The sequence below is a fragment of the Corvus moneduloides genome, chromosome 2 (genome assembly GCF_009650955.1).
Source record: "Corvus moneduloides isolate bCorMon1 chromosome 2, bCorMon1.pri, whole genome shotgun sequence".
Lineage (NCBI taxonomy): Eukaryota > Metazoa > Chordata > Aves > Passeriformes > Corvidae > Corvus > Corvus moneduloides.
Window position 1 is genome coordinate 52,528,396 of NC_045477.1, and position 22,053 is coordinate 52,550,448.

A 22,053-nucleotide genomic window follows, 5' to 3' on the forward strand; every position below is an offset into this window, starting at 1 on the left:
TTTCTTATTAATACTTTTTTTGTAGTCATGGCCAGATTCTCTGTTGTGCTTTGCTGTACTGCCATTACAGCCACACTGGTAGGAAAGGTTTGCTCTGAGGTCTGCTGCTTTGTCACACACACTTCCCAATGATTGTGCTCCCTTTTGACAAGAACTAAACTTAATTCCTTTTTCTTTCCCTAGAATATGTTACTTTTAATATTTTACAAATTTTCACAGATATTTAATGAAAACCCAATGTCTTCTATTTAGTTTAACTTCAAATTCATATCATTATTTTCTATCTATTGGTTGTGAAAAGCATTGGCACTAATGACAGATTCAAGTCCCAATCTCACTAAGAAGACTCCTAAATTTGGTAGATTGTTTCTCCCTTTAGAGATGTCACTGCATGTTCTTTTCTGTATCTTCCCCCAAAGGCTATATTTGAGAATTTCAGCACTTACTCAGTGAGGACTGCTTCATTAAGACAAATACCATTTAGTTGCAATTTAAATGCTTTAAGTCATTGAGTAGATCAGCTCTATGTTTTCCTATCCAAAAGCTAGGGACTGTGTGCTGGACTCCTTTGGGTACAGTTATACTGCCTGTTTTCTGCCTCAGGCCAGAAACCCTGATTCCTGTGCCAAATACTATGAATCTTCTCAGGTCCATCTGTTCTAAACCTTGGGCCAACTGGAGCAGACCATCACAATAATCATGCTTCTTGCTGGATGCAAACCACTGGTGAACTTTTACTCAGCTTTTAGCTCTATCTGCAGCTGTGTCCTTAAGGGAACCAGTGAGCTCGCTCGGTGTCATGGTTTAACACCCAGCTGGCAACAAAATACCATTGAGCTGCTCACTCACCACCCCATTCCTCTCAGTGGGATGGGGAGGAGAATCAGAAAAAGGTAAAAAACGTGAGTTGAAATAAGAACAGTTGAACAATTGAGTTAAAGTAATATAAAACATCAACAATAATAAAGAGACAGAGAAATAAAACCCAAGAGAAACAGGTGATGCACCATGTGGTTGCCCACCCACAGCCGAGTGATGCCTAGCCCATCCCCAAGCAGAGATTGGCCCTACCCTACCAGCTTCCCCCAATTTATATACTGGGCATGACATTTTATGGTATGGAATATTCCTTTGGAGAGTTTGGGTGGTATGGAATATCCCTTTGGTGAGTTTGGGTCACCTGTCCTGGCCATTCTCCCTCCCAGCCTCTCGTGCACCTGCCCATGGCAGAGCATGAGACAATGAGATGTCCTTGGCTTAGGGTGAGCACTGCTCAGCAACAACCAAAACATCAGCGTGCTATCAACATTATCCTCATACTAAACCCAAAACATATCACTGTAGGACCTCTTAGGAGGAAAATTGACTCTATCCCAGCCAAAAACAGGACACTTGGGACCAGAGAACCAGACCACACCACCTTGTATATTATCAGGGGAACCTCACATCAGATTCCCACAGCAGGACAAATTCACAGCACAGATGCCTTCCTCATAAAATCCAGAGTTTGCATTCCTCTAACCAAGAATAGAATACAATTCTAGGGGTTTTTATTTTAATTATTCTATTGTGTAACTTCAAATATGATGAGGAAGGAAACAAAAGAAAAGGAAAATAGAAAAGTAAAAAGTGAAATGGTTTGTTAAAAGGATTAATGACATTGCAGCTTTGAGCATTTTAAACTTCTCATTTGCTACATCAACATGAGCAGAAGCTCTTACTTTGATTCATTACTCCTTCCCAGTAAAATGAATCAGCACAGAAAAAACTATAAAATATCTATTAAATAAGTCAAGAATTATCTATAAATTCAGTGATTCTGATTAATTGCTTAGAAAAGGCAATGGCAACTGAAACTAGAATGCAGTTGCTAGGAACCAGCTGCGCATGAATAGCTTTTTTAGACTTCCCAGTGGTAAAGGAAAATGAATCCATTATTGGGCTTTGGGATGATAGTGTAAAATAGCTCAAAACTTCAGAATTGTGATATTGGTATAATATTTCTAGCTCCCATTCTGGGCAAGTGTTACAACCACCATAATTCAAAACATTTTTGTAGGGAAAAACAATTACAGAATCCCTGTAAGTATTTGCAGAGAAAATAAAATATGAACTTACTTTTGTTATACTGGATCCCTGTTTTTGCACTCCTAGCTGGTGTATTTCCACGCACAGCAAACAGAAACTAAAACAAATATTTCTATGTAAAGTCCTGCATTTGGGACAGACAAACCCTGTGCAACAGTACAGGCTGGAATTCATGGTCTAGGAAGCAACTTTGCAGAAAACACCTGGGGACACCAGTAAGCAGGAACATAAATATGACTGGGCACATATTTGCTTAAATCTCTGTCATTTCAATCCTATTATTCCCAAGGCACTCTTCAAATACATCTGACATCAAGTTTCCTGTCTGGACCAGTAGTTTCTACAAAATACCTCACAAGAGAATAGAAATAGTGGGTGATCTCTTAGTATTCGTTATAACACTGAATAAATTGAGACTATAAACATGTTTTGTTTATAATCTCAGAAGTTCAAGCTCATTTTAGGAGACCAAAATCAATATGTATTCTAAACAACTCCATATATCAACACAGGGAAGTGTAAAAAGAAAAAAAACATACCTCTGGACCAGTGAGCAATTAGCAATTAAAGATCCTTTCCAGCCCAAATCATTCTATGACTCCACTTTTTCTTACATTCAAATTGTTTTTGTGTGCTTTAAGGCCTCTAAGTATTAGCTGGTCAGCCAGAAGGGGTTAGGATCTAAGTTAGTTATGGTTCCAGTTCATGACAGAATCAATGAGTTCCCTCACATCCAGAACATTCTACCACTTAGTCTACTTCTGTAGCTGCCATGTCGCCAGAAGGAAAAGTTACAAGTTAATAAACCAACCTTTCAAAATTCTTGAAGGAGCTGCAAATATGTTGGAAGCAACTAAAGCACAGAACACAGTGTGAGTTTAATTGGAGAAAAACTTGCTAAGAAAATCTTTGAGTGAAGGATGGGTTGGAAAGCAACCAGAACAGCTAGATTCTTCCTCTGGGCATTGCCTGCTCATGTGAGAATTTCTATTGGCATCACTGGATACCACCCTGTTCCTCATTTGTTCAGCTTGCTGCAGAGGCCAAAACAAGGTAGAGAGACATTCTTAGTTCCATTTCCCTTTTTTGACGGTCCTTTCAGATTTGAGCAGGGTAATTGAGGTATTTGGAAGTAACCTGTCCAATTTTAATTCCTTCTTTTCATCATTTTCAGGCTCTTTTACTGTTTCTGTGAAGAGAAGCCTTGGACCAGCGATATTTTGTTGCACTATTTAATCTTTTCTGTAAAAAAAAAGGTAATCACGTCCCATTAGCACCAGGCAAATTTAGATTTTACTCTGTTAGCTTAGTTTTATGAGGTTCCATCCTGCATCCTTATGTGAAAAATGCATATTAAGCATAACTGTCCTTGACTCCATGCTTATACTCCATGCTTATAAGAGATAAGAGAGTTGACCTTCATGGTTTCCGAGTTTCTTTAGACTGTTTATGATATGAAGCTTGTGTGGAACTGAAGAGGCCAAAATTCCCCAAAATCAGTGGGATTCCAGTTCCTGGAAAGCATAACACTCATTCAAAGGCTAGCTGAATACAAAATTAGAGGGATAAGAGAAAAATAAAAACACAGACTGATTTCAAAGGCATTCAAACTAAATAAAGCAATAAACAGCATATTTTTCTGTTGAAAGTTCTCTATTAAAGTGTAGATCTGGCTTTGCAGTTCCATAAATACTTAGGAACAGAATGTGTATATAGTCACTTAATCTGCTTTTCTTTCTCTTCAAACACTTTAATGCTTTTTATCTTTAGGTTCCTCTTGTTTAAATTGGCTGTGTTTTTATCTGAGAATGTTGAGGGCTGAGAAATCAGATTAATCACCCTGTTCCTGCACAAAGACTATACTGAAATGATAAGCCTTTGGCCAGGATTCTCAGTGAGCATTATTCTGAGACCATTTGCAGGAGAAACGCATGTGAGTCTCTAACAGATGCATCAGTTTTATCAGTCAAGTGCAGCCATGTGCAGCTTCTGCGGTTCAAACACAAAATATTAATCTTGGAAAGTATTTCAAAGTAGTGTAATTGCTTGCTCCAAAGCCTTGCTCTCCAAAAGCTCTTTTACACCTAAGAATAAGTTGAGGTTGAAGAAAATTACCTTCTCTTGTGTCACAGACCTAAGAAATACTGTGCTTTCATGTAATGGGAAGATACCCACTACAGCTGTTAATGAAATTCTGTGTACCCAGCATCTGCCAGCCTGGATAAATAATTACAGTCCTTGGATAGTTCTTTCCCCTTATGAAGCTCTGCAATTTGTGGCAAAACATTAGCGTTTGGTATCTCAAATAAAAACCTGGAGTTACTCTCACTGTTGTTGTAAAGATGTCTGAACACTGCTGCTTTCTTTCATGGTGAAGAACCAGAGTGATGAAGGAATCAATAAAGAGACCATTTTACTTGAGAATTACATAAGCATTACTTTTAGGGATGTTCAGGCCTCATCTACACTGAAGAAATCAGTGACTGAGTCTGAGCATTTGACCCCAGTCATCCCCACTACCTATTGTTTCTTGCCTGGTTCCATTTTTTATTTCTCCAAATAGGTCTGTGCAAAGCAAATCTGCAACTTTCTGCAGTCTGCATACAAACCCCTCAGCATCACTCAGTCGTTGGGTCAGGCTATGGTCTGCTTTCATTTAGAGCACAGACGACCTTTCAAAGACCAGTTCCTCGCTCAATATTTTTTTGATTTACATTATACATTTCTGTGTTAGACTGGTGTTTCTAAAATTTATTGCATGCTTCTAGTAACTGGATAACTCTGAGGATGTTTTTGTTTGGCCAAATTCCATAGCATTCTCTTATGGAGATAGAGCATAATACATTGGCTTGTACTACCAGGTAAAGGAATATATTTTATTTTAAAGTTTGGAAGAAAATGACCATTTGTTAAAAGCTAAAGGTGGAAGAAGCATATGTGGAAGGATATAAACAAAGGTTGTTTCAGTCCCCGAAGGTTTGAGGCTACATTCTTCCTCAACAAATCAAAGCCAATTTGTTCACTGTCAGAGGAATATACTTCATAGGCTGTTGTCACTGCCTGTATGACATACGTGCCCTGGCCTCTGCTCCAGCAAGTCAGAAAGGGTACATTTCTAAGAAAGAGCTGCTCTTTAATCCTTGTGAAAGATACAAGTACTCTGAAGAAATATTTTCTTTTGCTTTTTTATTCACTCTTTAGTGATGTTTCCTGATCATATGCATGAAATCATGATTCTTTAAACTGAAATTTATTTGAGAATCAGCGATACATTAAAATTAAGAATAAAGAAACTTATTGTATAGTGAGACATGAGTACAGAGAGGAAAAAATCCCCAGTAAACATAAAAAACCCCCTGAAGCTCCTATGTGACATGCAATTTAAATTTAGATCACATGTACTTTTACCATCCCCTGAACCTATATATAATGTACAGGCTTTAACAAAATCAGCTGGGTCAAAGATTTCTGCCATGGACCACAGAGTCAACCCTGGTGATGCCTCCTGAGCTAAAGTCATCTTCAGTCATCTTTTTCTCCACAAAATCCAGCCGGCACCTGAAAAGGTCTCATACTAATACCATCAAATACTGTAGTCAGGAAGCAAGAACTCTTCTTTACCCCATAACCCTTTTAAATTTAAACCCAAAATGCCTCCTTCCTGAGGTCGTGGTGGTGAGACCCCAGTTTCTCTTTATTACTTAGTGCTGCCCACTCTGTGCCAGTCAGTATCCACCCTGACAGAATCCATAGCTCTCCCAAATCCAGCCTCTATCAACACAACAAAATGGTGATTTCTTCAGCATCCAAATGCTTCAGTGAGAGGCTGAGAGCAGTGGCAGCCAAAAACTCCATACTCCACAACTAAACTATAAAGTCAACTAAACATTGTAATTGTGCAGGGAAACAGCAGCAGCACTCTAAGTTTTAAGTGCAAGCTCCTTTAGTGCTTCATACTAGAACTTCAAAGATAATCCAACACCAGTGTCTTTTTGTGGGGAATTTTAGAAACTCCGACAAGGGATCTGACACACAAACCCCTTAATTCTCTAATCTTGACAGATAACAAAGGTAAAAAAATCACCTCCTCTTTGGAAAAGAAGACTTGATGGCAGATGTATTATCACGACTGCTTTGGGAAAATTGTTTTTTTCTCTGAAGTACTGAACTTGCTAAACTTGTTACAAACCCCAGCTTTTCCATGGAAATTGAAGGAGAATAGAAGCCAAAGGACCCAAGGCTGAGAGAATAATATTTATGTTTGTATTGGCAGAGTATTTATATTGGCACTCTTACAATGGGTCAATTTACATTAATTGCATTTTTGAAGGAAGAAAAGCAGTAAGGAAAGGTACTTCTTTTCCTTCATTTTCTTTCTGAAAATTATAGGATAATAATTTTCACCTAAATGATTTGAAGTGAATCATCATATCTGTTGAAAAGTTGGTATAGGAAGAATAATAAATATTTGCTAAATAGTTCATTGTTTAATTATGTTGTTGGTTTTACTACCTTTTTTTATCTAATGTAAGTATTTGTGGTTTGTTCCTGTGGAAAAAAAATCTGTAAACTGAACACTTTGACATTCTATCTTCTGATGTAATAAATAATTTTATAGCGATCCACCCTTTTCCTTCTTCAATCACTTGAAAATTCATATTGCTTGATTATTTCAAACTCATTGAGCTATTTGGGAAGTTAAATATCCCTGGAGTACTGCTGCAATATTAATAAGAACAGAAATACTCTTTCTGTACCCTTAAAATCTGTTTAGGGTCTTTCTTAATGTTTTCAGTGGAGACTCCACATTATATACTGGCAAACTCATATGAGAAAGAGTAAGGTGGCCAGATTCCTTAATACTACAGGAAAATAGAAGCAAGTATGTATCATCCTCTGTACGCTTGATGACAGAGACTTCCAAGCACACTGGCTACAGAGCTTATGTCTCCTCAGTTCCTGGCATCAGGTCACACAAAACTCAGCCTAGAAGGGACCTCAGGAGGGAGTGAGTTCCTTCTTTTGCTTTGCTTGCACGGGTGGCTTCTGCTTTATTTATTAAACTGCCTTTCTCTTTACCCACGAGTTTTCTCAATTTTACTCTTCTGATTCTCTCCCCCATGCCACTGGGGGAGAGTGAGCAAGCAGTTGTGTGGTGCTTAGTTGTCAGATGGGGTGAAACCACAACAGGTATGTTTACTCCACTGAAAGCTGCAGCAGAAAAGCAAGACAACCTCAAACCAATATAGCCTTAAGTATTGGTAAATCTTGTTTAACCATCACTCATGCACTGTAATTTGCAGATCGTACCTGGAAAGAGCAGTCTGAAAAGAAAAGAAAATTGCTCCTCTTGCCAGGCTACTTTTGTCAAGGTTTAGTACAGAACAAAGGTTTTTTTCATAGCCAGGTTAGGAAGTCATAACCTTAATTTACTATGAAAATGATTATTTCTCTTCATTTAAGTGTTATTATGCTACTTACCTTTAATGTGGTTTGACTAACACATTTTTACTGAGAATAGGGTCACATGCGGTGAAAGAAAATAATTTTTCTGTGCATATAAAAGCTTTATCCTTTATTTCAGGGTTTTTACTGGTTTTGGACAAATTCACTAGTGGTTTTAGCTTTGGAAATAATGATGAAGAAATGTCTCAACACAAGTGGAATATTGCAGGCTGTCATAGCTGTGAAAGTTCTCCTTTGCAAAACTTTCCATCTGATCTTCAGAAGCTTTATGTAAAATTGAGGATTTTTCCCTCAGACCAAAACTCTGAAATGCAGCTTTGCATCATGCTTACTTCTCCAGGCAGACCCTTAGATCACACAATGCATTAGAAGGGATTCCTGTAAACAGGTTCATCATTTCAGCTTAAGGGCCTTTTCTGGGTCTCAGAGAAACAAAATAGCTTTTTCCCACTGTTAGTTACCTTCCAGAAATTATATGCTATTCTTTTTAGCCTGTATAACACATCTAGTTGTCCCTTGTCACCTTTGCAATAATTGTAAGCAACATAGGTAGTGACAAAAATGATTTTGTTCTTGGATGGCCTGAGTTGTCTGGAAATGTCTGTCTCTTCCCATGAATGATGAAGGAACCCAAGGCTCAGCTGCTGACATAGGTACCTCAGTTAAATACCTGAGGTTATGTGGAATGAGTCAGGGACTTGCAGTACAAGCACACTACAGGAATGGCTATTTCTAGTTTCTTTCTGTGTGTTATTAAGAAGGCAGAAATAAATACTTGAAATAATTTTATTAATAACGTGTCAACCCTTTTTTATGTGATGTTACACTTTCAGTTTAATGTCAAATGCCATGTAACCGAGTTGTGTCGTTTTGTGAACCGTAACAGCGTTGCTAATAAAGCCCTTAAGGTCAGCTATTTAGAACACCCTCTAATTTAAACAACTGCATTACCCTGATAATTAAACATTACTATCTTTTATGCTCGTCAGGCAGAGTAAAGTATTTCCTTTTCCTCTCTATCCACCTAAAAAGCCTAATGAGCCAGACCTTGTACTTGACTAACACAGCATAGGCAAGCTGCACTTTGTAGACCTTCAGCAACTTCTACTTTCTGAAGATCTGCATTGGCCTTTCTCTCCCATAAGTGTTAAAGACTCTAACATTTATCCAATAGTACTCAGGAATGAAACACATTCAAAAAATAAAAGCCATGATTTGATGTAAAAAAGAACATGGCAGAGGATGTTCATCTCTGGATTTCTTTCTTCTCCTATTCGTATGTATCCACCTTTGGCTTTTCCCTGTTCTCCAAAACATTCTGCAAAATCTTTCCTTATCAAGTCCTTGCTAGTTTGCAAGTACTCACTGGCAAATGAGATTATTTTCTCCATAACAAAAACATTTCCAATTTCCTGAAATCTTTTCTCAAAATGTCTTATTTTTGTAAAATATCTCAATAACCAACATATTTCAACACTGAAGAATATCATCCTACTATTTACAGAAGAAAGCCAAGTGTCTCTGCAAGGAGGACTTTTTGATAGTTTTGTGTAAACATTTTCCTTTCTCTTTGAAAAATACCCTAGAAGTTCAAATGCCAGCACTCAAAATTGAACCCTATATGACTTTGAAAATGTAAGTTCCTCTTTGTCAAACCACTGCCATATTCAACATATCTCCTAATTTTTCTACTTTAATTCCTGGAGCTAGAAAGTTTAGAAAGTAATATTCTCTGCTCAACTGAATAAAGATCTGATCTCTTTGGAAGCACAAGAGTGAGTTCATCTAACAAGCATTTGTTTTTCTCATAAATCTTTTGTTTGACAATGGGTGGACATATTGATGGAGGCAATGGATAAAGACACCCTTTGCTGTTTTAATTTTGATGGCTAAGGCTTACACTAAATCAAGGAAGGGGTAAGGAAGGAAGAGAAGAATTCTCTGTGGACCTCTGGTGGAACAAAGAGAAGATGGATTAAAAGAACGAGCAGATTGGCCTAAAACAAGTTTGCTTTGGCTATCTTGTTTTATTGTTCAATAAATACTCAGTGGAGAGAGTCAGGCAGTAGAAAAATTTGCACTGCAACAACACACAGAAGCTTCAGTCAGCATGTTCAAATGCACCTCAGTTAAGAAGTTGCTCTTATTTCAGGCCAGTTACACCTAGCACAGGCATGGATTGGTTAGTTTTTGGACAGAACACTTTGAGACCTGGTGCTAAATCTACCCGAGGTTTGTAGGGAAGCTTGTAGGTGTATTAGTAGGGACTCCTTCAAACCAACTTCTGCTGCTGCCAGTCTCATCTTAACTGAAGGACTGTGCACTGCTGGTTAGGGGTTTGCACTACTGGTTTTTCCTGTTTGAGGCAGATATCCCACCAATGTCTCTTATAAGGAAGATGCAGAAAATGAACTGAAATGAGAGATTTCCACTGTACTTCATTAACAGCAAGTCTCCTCTTTGAGTTAATTACTTCTATAAAGTGCTCAAAATACAAAGACGCTGATGTTAGTTTATGAATAGTTTAACTGGAACTGTGATGAGAGGGTTGCAACTTGTGTGTATATATATAGCATATAGCATTTAAAGGTTATTGATGTAATCGTTAATTACTTATTACGGAAATTAATTTCCCCGCACATGGGCTCTGAGCCTCCAGAATTCGAAGTCTCTGTTACCACAGGGTAGAAATTTCAGTTGATGCAGTAAATTGTCTAACCTGCTTCTACATTTTCAATGCCTAGTGAAGTAATTCTTCTAATTGAAGTACACTGTTTCCTTACCCAGCCAAAGGAGCAGAGAAGGATGTCTCTGGAATTAACTTAGATTATCTTGAACAGACAGGATCTCCCTCTGTGCATACTTCTGTCTTTTGACTGTATAAGGACTTTGCTCACATATTCTAGGAAAATTGCTTCACCACAACAAAATGCTGTGTTAAGCAGATGTGCCCTGTGACTTAAGAACATTTTTTCCTAGCAGCAATAAATACAGCTTCCACATGGACAGCTACACCTCATTTAGTCCTGCTTGACTAACTTATTTCCTTCTATAACAAGGTGACCTGGATGAGGGAAGGTTGTGGATATTGGCCACCTGGGCTTTAGTAAAGCCTTTGACACCATTTCCCACAGCATTCTCCAGGAGAAACTGGAAGGTCATGGCCTGGATTGGGAGTACACTTTATGGCTTAAAAAACTATTTGGATGTCCAGGCCCAGAGAAAGGTGGTGAATGGAGTTACATCCAGCTGGCAGCTGGTCACTAGTGGTGACCCCAGGGCTCAGTGTTGGGGCCAGTCCTATTTAATATGTTTATCAATGATCTGGATGAGTGTATTAACTGCACCCTCAGTCCGTTTGCAGAGGACACCAACTTGGGTAAGAGTGTTGGTCTGCTAGAGAATAGGCAAGTTCTACAGAGGGATCTGTAAAGGTTGGATCGATGGGCCGAAGCCAACGGCATGAGGTTCAACAAGGCCAAGTGCCAGGTCCTGCACTTGTGTCACAACAACCCCAGGTAGCACTATAGGCTGCTGGACAGCACTACAGGCTGGGGGCAGAGCAGCTGGGAAGCTGCCCAGTGGAGAAAGACCTGGGGGTGCTCGGCACTGATGAGGCCTCGAATCCTGTGTTCAGTTTTGGGCCCCTCATTACAAGAAAGACATTGAGGTGCTGGATCATGTCCAGGAAGGGCAATGGAGCTGGGGAAGGGTCTGGAGCACAAGTCTGATGAGGAGTGGCTGAGGGAACTGGGGTTGTTCAGCCTGGAGAGGAGGAGGTTGTGGTGAGATGGTGGTCAGCCTCTTCTCCCAAGTAATGAGTGATAGAATGAGAGGAAATTACCTCAAGTTGCATTGGGGAGGTTTAGATTGGATGTCGGGAAAAATTTCTTCACCAAAGGGTAGTTAAGAACTGGAACAGGATGCCCAGGGAAATGGCTGAGTCACCATCCCTGGAAGTATGTAAAAGACATGTAGATGTGGCACTGAGGGACATGGTTTAGTGGTGGACTCAGCAGTGCTGGGTTAATCGTTGGAATTAAAGTTTTTTTCCAACTGAAAGGATTCTATAACCAATTAGAAGAAGACTTTGTATGTGTAGCAGATAATCTATCACCTAATTCATACTATTTAACAATCTGTGGACTTCTTACCTATAAACACGGAGACTTTTACATGATTTACAAAGCAAACATATGACCTGGTTTAGAGTACCTGACTCTTGCATGGAAAAATGTTTATCAAACTTTTTGAGTACTATAGCTGAGAGTCTGCCGAAATGGAGACAGGGACCCAAACATGTATGTATCACTCCTCTCAGTTATGCAATTCATAGACTAAACATATCTTCGTTTGGTGTCAAAAATGTCCAAATATTATCAGAGTCTGGTTTTTGTGAGGTTTTGTTATTTTTTACATGGAGACTTCTGAGGGCACCTTTGCAGTCTTTTGACAAATATTCATATACACAGTGACTTGCTACACATGGCTGCTGTGTTTCTGCTTGTGTTTCAGGTGTGGGTTAATTTTAAGCACAGAACAATTCTTAAGATAATGTTTTTCCAAAGTAATTCTTGCTTACAGAGTCAGTAATTCAGGTTTTTGCATCTGAAAGACTTTTAATGAGAAATTCATTATAATTAAACATTAAAAATATTATTAAGAACACAGTAACTTTTCATTTCAGTAGTTTAAAATTATTTTCTCGAGGAATTGCTAAGATAGTTTTAAAAATCAGTAATTCTTGCTTTCTATCATGCCTATAGTGGTTTCTATAAAAATATGATATGGGATGATATCAGCTATAAGAATTTCATTGGCAAAAATGTTAAATTCCAAGTGGATTAAGAAGTAATTGCAGACAAACAAAATCCTTTACTTCATTGAAATGAAGTGTTTAGACACTGACATGAAATGACAGATTTCAAATGATTTGGCATGTTTTCATTGAAAATTTCACTGAAATTCTGACATTATTGTGAAATATTTCCATTTCACTAAGGTTGTATTTTGCATAGAAAACTAGGAAGAACTGGTGATTCCTTTTTAAAAAGTCCTTTTTTGAGCAGAAGTAAACAGATGGTTTTTGTTATCAAAACGAAACAATTTTTTTTTCATCCTGCAGCATCACTTTCCTAGAAAACATGAATTCATCTATGAAATCTGAATATTATATTAATGTATTTAATATTTAATTTAGTCTGAAGCTGATTTCCCTGGAATATTTCCCCTGAAATTCTTTCTAATAAAGCCTGCACTCTTGTTAATTTTATATGTCTTTAAATAGGTCAAATTGTTAAACCCACTTCCTTTTTCTCTCTGCCCCTTTGCTAGTACAGGTTCTGCAACTGCTCACAACTCAGAAAAACAGGTCCTGCCCCTGGGAAAGGGAGCATCTAGAAGACCAACTAGAGGTATTCGGGAGAATTTTAGTAGTTAAGCAGCTGCATGTCTAGTAAACATGGAGAGAAATTAAAATTTAGAAATTTTTTAATCAAACCTTTAAAAAAGTTAATTCAGGATTGGGAAAACTAGAAAACTTAGTTCTGGCTTCTTTAGATAGGTCTCAACATGATAGATAACACTGGGTATAGGCTATGTAAACTATACATTTACTTGAGGTTTTTCACGGTAAAAGCAGGAAAAAGCTTATTAAAATCTTTCCAGACTGCTAATTTGAAATGCGCAGAATTTCACCTATTTACATCCTATTTACAATATTAGGTATTCCAAATTCACCAGTGATTGTGTATTTGTCAAGGAAGAGAAAGATGATCAACATAAACTAAGAATGGAAAAGATAAAGAAAGGAGTAAACCCAACACAAACCAGCCAGTGTTTACTCATTTGAAAAGTGAGAGAGAAAAGGTGAACAGTTACATACTTAAAAATTCCTATTTCTTCTGTATTGATATGAGAATTTCTAATAACAAAGCAAAAGGAGACAGTACTAGCAATAATTACAACCTCATTCCATTACTATATTTGAGCTCATACAGCTATAGCTTAAATGAAAATGGGACATTTAGCGTGAGGCAAATGAAAGAGAGATACAAGTTATAGTATAAGTAATTAAATTGCACTAACTAAACTTACTGTGAAACCAGATGATATTGATCCAGCCTATTAATCTCCCCCTTCTTCATTTCACATATAAGGGAAAATTAGTAAGCATTGTAGTAAGCACTTTTTCATGTTTTTGTAGTCATATGCTTAATACCTAAACAGAACCAAAGCTAAAAAAAAGTTAACTGAACAGTGACAGACACTGGGTTTTTGCTGTGATACCTCTATTAAAAACTCTGAATATTAATGACAAGAAAACATGCATTTTGTAATGAGTGGAAAAGATGACTATCTACTATCAATAAAGACAGCTACTATTCTCTTGTACTTAATTGCATTGCTGCACCAGAGGCTTGCAATTAACTTGAACTCAGATTTGCTTGTGAATCACATTTGGGATTCCCCTTCTACATCCTTACACGGAGCTGCAGTTAAATCAGATAGCATTTTTATTTGATTCAGAAAGAAGTGAAACTTACTTCTCACTGCCCATTGTGTACTTGAAATTGTGGCAGCCTTCACAAAACCAAACTCTCCCTTACTTGAGATAATATTAAACAACGTGTAATTGGACAACAAAATGTCCATGCCCAGCTCAGGGTGGCTGTGTGACTCCAGGAAATCTTCCTTGTTTGCTGCTGGTTGTAGCCCAGGCAACAGTAGGTGTCAGAAACAGGCACCATAAGCTTCAGCAATGTGTCTTTGCTGACAGCCAAACAGCACCAGTGGTGCAAAATGAACAGAAAAAAATGTGCTATGCTAAAAATAATTGTGGGCAAGCACAGAAAACGTACATTCTGGTGGATGCTCTTTGGTTCTGCCCCATAACTCTGAACAGATATTCTTGCCAGACATTATCCTGCAGGGTAAACTTGAGAGTATGAATCTTTGAACCTCATTAGTTATTAATAAAGAAGAATGATGATTTTATCAGGGAAGATTCTTTGTTGATAACACACCTCTGACCTGACTCCACGGACTGAGAATCGATACCACTGAGATGCCTTTTGACAGCACATAAATGAGAATCACAGTATTATGGCAAGTGTGAAAGGAATGCAAATGCAGAGATGAGCAGCTTTCACTATGGAGAACCTCAAACCCAACTGGCATAAAGTTTTGGGTTTTTGGAAGACCCACTTCAGTGGCAAAGTGGTGAACATGGACACTTCTGAGAATAAAGGTACTTTCTCAATTTCCATAAACACAGGGTGATACCAGGGACTTGCAGACTACTACAAAAAGCACAGCTTAATCACTTTAATTTCAAGAGACTTTCTCTGTTCATTCCAAGGCATTTCTAGATCTACATTTCAAACATCATGTCATTTTGGAAGGTCCTCAAAAACTCCAAGCTTGGTAATTTTCTTTACACGTTTGTCAATTTTCATTTCCTTACACAATGAAAATTCTTCACCATCCGCTTGTTTGCTTCTACAAGTACACTCAATCTGATGTACTACTCCATACTCTGTCTTGAGATTAAACCAAGTTATATTTTCCAAAGCCTACTCCACCCCTTTTCAAGGTTTAGTTCTAATATGTTTCATGTTTGGTTGCTTAAAATGCTGAAAGGAATTACTGATAATAATTTTTGGTATTATTTTCAACTTGAAAGGAAAAAAATAATACTTAACTCCTGGACACTTAATCATAAAAACAACGTAAAAGGACACGTTCTAATTTTACTTGTCCTCATTCATCATTATTTAGTCACTTTAACGGCAATTTTTGGATTTAGACTGGACATTCTGGACAACCAGATCTGATTGCTTGCTTGTAGAGCTCTGACCTCAGTCCCAATATGGTGTAACAATGTTCTTTGGTAATAGCATGAATAAAGGTTGAGATGTTAGGGATGGCTTGTAAGATAAGAGGGGAAGACAATGCATTCTTATCTGTTTTCTTGGGGGGGAGGTGGGGAGCATTTAAAGGAACAGAAATAGTAGTTGTTAAGTCTAGAGCAGAAGCATCTGAAAATAATTCACAGAAACAGTGAATATATTGCCTAAAATACTATACTATCAAGAGCTCCTGGCTGGGTTCCAGTGCCCGAGATGAAAGAACCCCCTGGCCCTGGATGCTTCTGTATCCAGTGTCCTCTGCAGCATCCTTAACACAAGAAATAGAAAGACTCTGCTGATGTGCTTTTATCATGATCTACATGGACCAGGACAGCCAGAAACCGAGCAATTGTTATGCCTGAGGTAAGTTTCTTGAACTTAGAGCTGCACCTACCAGAATACTGTAGTAATAATCAGAAGTAAAGTGACTGAACAGTTACAGAGGCTACTGTTTCCTTCAGCAGCCTGTATGGAATACATTTTGAAACACAGCTAAAGAATCTAGTAAAACTTGATTTTACTTCAGCAAGAATCTAATGGTAGGGATAGCTGGAAATATTTATGGAAATGAAAAATGTGTATAAAATATAAAAGATCCCCTGACTTGGTATTGTTTCACTAAATCATTATGGCCTAATGTTTTCTATTATGAAGAATCAATGATGTAATCAGCTGTATTACTGCAACTTAATTAGGCACAGCAATCAGACGCAATTATAAAAAACATTTCACCCTACATATGCCTAGCACTACCTCAAATTAAGAAAATTCAAGCTTTGTGTTAAGGTTAAAAAAAAAAAATCATGAGAGGTCAGAATTTCATTTGAATGCATGAATCCTTGCAAAAACAGCAGTTTCTGAAATGACTGTAAGACAGGATTGACATTTCAAGAAATAGAAATAGTGGTTGTTAAGTCTGGCAAAGTATGATCTGAAAATAATTTATGAAGGCAGTGAATATGTTGCCTGAAACATTATACTATAAAATATAAAATTATCCAATACATTTCCTGAAGGAAAAAATGCTTATTAGAAGACTTATTAGAAGCTTATTAGAAGTCAGAGACTAATTGAGGTATTTTTCCATCAGTACTTCTGTAGTTCCCTACTTCCATGGTAGCTTCTTAGGATTACTAAATTCTATTTCAAATGAACAAAAGAATCATTACATGTTTGGTTATTATTTCTTCAAATCTTTCTAAAATACTTAATAACTTAACACATTTACTATTATATTTTGCAGAACAGAGATTTAGCAGTGATAGACAGACCAGCTCAATTTAGCACCGAAGTTTCTTAAGCATTTGCTGTAATTGACATGAACAAGTACTATACAGTTACATTTGTCTTGCCTATGGACTTCCATAGCTCAGCTGAATTGGTATGTGCAGGTTCCTAATGAAATGATACAACATATTCTGACATGATGACGTGCAGGGATTAAGTGAAAGTTGGGAAATATCATGGGAACTATCTTCCTAACTCACTTTTGTGTCTTGCTTCTTTTGCTTTTGCATGCACAAAAGAACCGGAGTACTTTTAAAAAGATATGCAGACATCCTCTGATTCCCACTAGATGTACATATTGGTGAAGTAAATGTAAAATGAATGAATTTTTAATTGTCATGGACACCAATACTCAGGTATTTCCATTTTGAATTCTTTATGAAAGAGAATCTGAATGTCAGCATTTCTAGGAGTCATGCACTGCTATTAAACTTCTGTTTCAGTATCTATACCTACTTTTTGAAGAAACCTCTCTATAGAGATACCTGTAGTATGTGTTTAAACACGTAGCTGCCTTTCTCTGTCAGACACGGCTAAAGTTTATTTAAAGTATGCTTTATATATTTCTCATCCTATTACTGAAGAGCACTTCAGAGCACAACTACTGAAGACTATGTCTATTCAGATGTAAGAGAAGAAAAAGTTTCACAGAATCTGTGCTAGAAGAGAACATTTTAAATTCTGATACTATCAAACAGTTCAAATTCATCTAATTGAAACTATAAAAAGAGCAGAAACCCAGTAGAACAAAAAAAGATAAGCAGAAATTTGTCTCAGTTAAAAGGTTGTATTTCAGGCTCTTATCTATCACATTACTACTACTGAATATGCTTAAATATTCTCCAGCACACTCACCTCTTTTTGACGGTACTTAATTGCCAGTTTCAATCTTGCAAGATCATTACCACTTTGTTCTTCTATCAAGCTGTTATCATCTCTGTAATTAAGAATAATTTCCAATTCCCTGGAACTCCGTGTCTGATCCAGGAGATCTTTTGCAAATTGCTTGCATTGCCGTGACAGTTCCTCATACTCTGACTTAAACTCATTTTCGACTTTACTCAGTTCTTGCAGCTCCCAGCTCAGTTGAAAAGCAGTAAGGAAAGGATCCTCACTGGACAAAGCAATCAATGATGGGCTCGCCAGAGCCTTGTAGATATTGAGTCTGGACCGAGAGTGGCGGAGGCTGTCCACATCTGAGCTTGAGACACATTCGACGCAGTTACAGCGCACCTCGTGTGGCCGGGGCACAGACACCCCTTTCTGCACAAGGAGCTTTATGATTTCGTAATTGTTGGTGTGGGCAGCCAGAATAATAGGTGTGATATCCGGCGTAAATTCTGAAAACTGCTTGTCCAGAAGCACTGGTGGAACCTGTGAAAGAGGAAAAAAACCATTACAGGCCTTCTCATTGAATAGGAGTTATAGAAAATTAAGCTACAAGTGGTTTACCAGGTAATACACTTACTGATGGATCTTTATTTCTGGCCAGAGTTGAAGGAAACACTTTAAACACAACAATTCAGTTAGCTAAGATAGCATCTTCCCAGGTAATAAATTGCTATAAACAGGGAGTGATTTTTCATGGAACCTCTTTTATATGTAAACAACCCATGGGCAATGATTCATTAGAGCATATTATTAGATAAACAAGGAGGAGTTAGACACAAGTGCTCCTCTCCGGTCCCCTAAAGTGAGCAAGATGGAAATGCTCTCTCTCACTGGTTTATCTCAGTTTTATAGGGAAGAAGGAATCATGGGGGCATAACTGTGAATCTCTGAAGCAAGCAATGACCAGGACACAGGAAAATTATATTTATAAAATAAAATAGGCAAGTAAATGAGAAAAAAAAGTGTTTTCTTAAAGAGAATATTGAAAATAAGACTGTGTAGAGACACAAAGATATTTGCTGCAAAGAGCTTAATGTTTTAAGGCTCAGTTCTACATTCACCTGCACAAAGAAACATACTCTGTTTATAGTAAAACAGGGAAGTTTGTAGGAAAAAAGGTCCCCAGACACCATTTTTAAAGACTCTTCTGATGTGCATTTCTGTATTGTCGTCTTCTTTATCAGAAAACTGTAAGGTCTTTCATTTTAAGCTTGTTTGTTTATTTTAAGCTACCAGGCTCTAAGGTTAAGGTCAAGGCAATTCATTCAATTAGTATGATTATGAATGTAAGTGCAATTAGACAGTGTCAATCAAAAGATTGGTATTGGTCATCACTTACAGACTGCCTTTGGTCCACAGCTCAATAACCAAGTACAAAACTCAATCCATAGAGCACCACTGATAGGTGCTCTGAGAGATGCTCTTTCAGGAGGAAGAAAAAAGGAAAACATCTGACTCAAGGTTATCTGAATGCTAGGGAAATAGATGGCCACTTCAGGGAGAAAAAAATGTTTGATGCAAGTCTCATGACAGCACTATGTCCTCATTGCCAGGCGGGAAAAACACAAGTGGAGTGGGAGTGGTAAAACGGGGTAGAAAGACAAGACTGGACACCTGGCATTCAGGACAGTAATCACACATCCCTAGGGAAGCAAAACCTGCTGGGCCATAACAGTAGCTGTGCCAGATTCTGAGAGGGTATGTGGAGTCAACAGGCAGAAATCCCTTTTCTCCCTTCCCATGCACTCAGACATGCATGCTTGGCTTGGCACTGTCAGGCTGGCACTGAGTTTGTTTCAGCACAGGACTGAGCTGGCATACCCACCCTCATGATCCCATGCAGAGGGAGCAGCTATCCTCACAGGTAGATGTTCACAACCAGTGAGCCAGGCAGCTCCTGTGCAACTTCACTTCTGCTTTCTGTATTTTGAGGTACAAACAAAATAGTGTGTGTGCAGACATACAGATAAACATAGGTTAAATATTACTCATGAGATAAAGAACCCATTTGAGAATATACTGAAGATACATATGGGTGGAGGGAACACTTGGGTACAAGAACAAACAGGAGGTCTGTGTGCTGTGCCTGGTCTCAGGGCAAAACCCACAACTTGGACATATGTCTTCCCAGAGGACTCTGTAGCTCTGGCCACACTTCTCTGTCAGTCTCTTCCAGGGTACCTCTGGGACATCTGTCACCTCCTGGCTGGATGCTGCACAGAGCCCACCTGGGGATGCCCAGGTGCCCAGATCACATCATTATTCCTGTCCAGTGTGAACTGGGGCTTGAAATCCATGTCTGTTTTCTCACCTGTCTTTGGTGTCAGTGCAGAAAGTGAGACCTGTTTCCAACCTCAATTCTTACAGGTTACTGCAGTCTTAGATTTATCTTCTCTTCTACTTACATATTATATAGGAAAAAAGAAAACACTGCGTGCATACACACACATTTCCTGCTCTCTAAATTGCAGCTGTGGCCAGTGCTTTTGAGACTAGAAAGATAAAAATGGCAGTAGAGATTCAAACTTTGCATTAGTAGAAATGAGATTTTTGGCTATCATAAAACTGAAAAAGGTTTACAGAGTTGTGTTGTGTTGTGTTGTGTTCTGACAGTGTCTGCTACAAGCAGTGAGACTCCCCCTCGGCCTCAAGTTCAGGGTACCAGGGAGCGAAGGAGAGAGCTGCAAGGGCAGAAAACTCAAGGACAGAAAGCTGTAACTTCAAACTCACTGACTGCTCAGAGTATAATTCTGTCACTTCACATGTCGCTAGCTTTGTACTTTCTGACAGTACTAAAGTAACATTTGCTTCAAGCCCTGCCAGAACTGAAGGCTATCTTAAACATATCATCAGCTGCAAGCTCTGAAAAATTAAGACACAGCTTCAAACAACATGGCATTACAGTGACTGACTTGTACATGGGGTCCATTTCCTTAAAAGCCGCTTGCTTTTTCTCATAGCTTATCAAAGCCTTTCATCTTAAGCTAACTCAGATACAAGGCTAATGCACACATTTTTGGAATTCATAGCATCAGAATTTACCCAAATATAGAAGTGCTTATTAAATCTTTTCAGCCTTAACTTACAGAAACATTTAAACTTAAAGGGCAAACCCTATGACTTCTACTTTAATTACATAATGAGTTTAACCCCTGACCCTTTACCTCCTATTTTAAGATTTTGTACTAATTTAAACCAAAGAGAGAATATCAAAGTAATAAGGTCAAATTATTCCCTCATCTGAAGCAAAATGAAGTACTTATCTTTGAAGTACTGAGCGCTCTCATGCCATTCAGAAAATTTCAACATTTAACTGTTGACCCAGAGTACTTGCTCTTAAATCGTCAGACTTACAATGAATTTTACTTTCAAAGTACTGAAAAATAATTCTCTTAAAGAGAACTAAACCAAATAACCAGCACACACTGATATTAGTCACATATTCTGAAGCTTTGACAGAACAGTCTCAGAAAACATGCAAGTCTTCCTTAAATCCTGGAAAGCTACTAGGTCTTACAGTCACTGACTGTGACTGGGACTTCCCAAGGCTCAGCAGCAGCGTAACTATATTACGCATTTTGAAGTTAGTGTGCTAAGTTTGAGGCTGCTTAAACTTGGCAAGGTCAAGCAATTTTTGCCTTCTTACATTTTGTTGAAGATTTTCTACTTCAACACTATTTATGGGGCTGAACAAAGAGGTTTGGTGACTGTGTATATTTGTTATGAATGTCGATGTGATTAGTAGACAAAAAGAAAATAAAACAGAAAATAAAGGACAGCTCAAAGTCTGAACACTTCCGTGCTCAAGGGCACAAGATTTTTTGTCACATTTCCTTTCCCTGCATTCACTTTAAGTGGGAATGAGTCAGTCTGGCTGGGATATCTAACAATTCTTTTGGATACCAGGTGGAACAGTCCTCTTCAATGTGTTTATATTCCCTGTATGGTCAGTGTGAAGAGAAGCTCCTTTGCTATGACAGGAAGAGAAATCTAGGTTAAATTAATGCCAGTTAGGTCTGAGACGTCATGACATCAAATGAGAGATTGATTGCTGATGAGCCCTTAGACATCCAGGAAACAGAAAATACAACAGTCTGTTTGGAAAAGGAAGAATGTAAAACCCATGTGTGTCCTTTTCTCCATCTAGATTTTTCATAATAGCTCTCATTACTGCTATATCTCAACAGAGAGACTGAAAACTGCAGTATCCATTTACCTGCTGTTTAAGTGCAAGAGCTCAGAATCTATGGAAAACTATTTCCTTGGGCAAATAGATTGCTTCCCTGGCTCTTGTCTTTGTTTATTTATTTGCAATTATTTTATCTTTTGTTTGTAAAGGAAAGCAAATCCCTCATGGTTTCAGGTAGTTAGGGGAATAAATTTCTGAATATACGACAGATAAGATGAATAC

At 38.0% G+C, this 22,053-nt stretch overlaps 1 protein-coding gene across 3 annotated transcripts in view; it reads right to left on the bottom strand.

Annotated features, from left to right (window-relative positions):
- The window catches only part of TRPC4 (transient receptor potential cation channel subfamily C member 4), a 135,127-nt gene that overhangs the window by 44,501 nt on the left and 68,573 nt on the right, over positions 1-22,053 (bottom strand). For all 3 annotated transcript variants that reach the window (XM_032099642.1, XM_032099641.1, XM_032099643.1), the window contains one exon: positions 17,607-18,125. In XM_032099642.1, the coding sequence (XP_031955533.1) occupies positions 17,607-18,125 (519 nt within the window). The remainder of the gene's footprint in view (positions 1-17,606; positions 18,126-22,053) is intronic.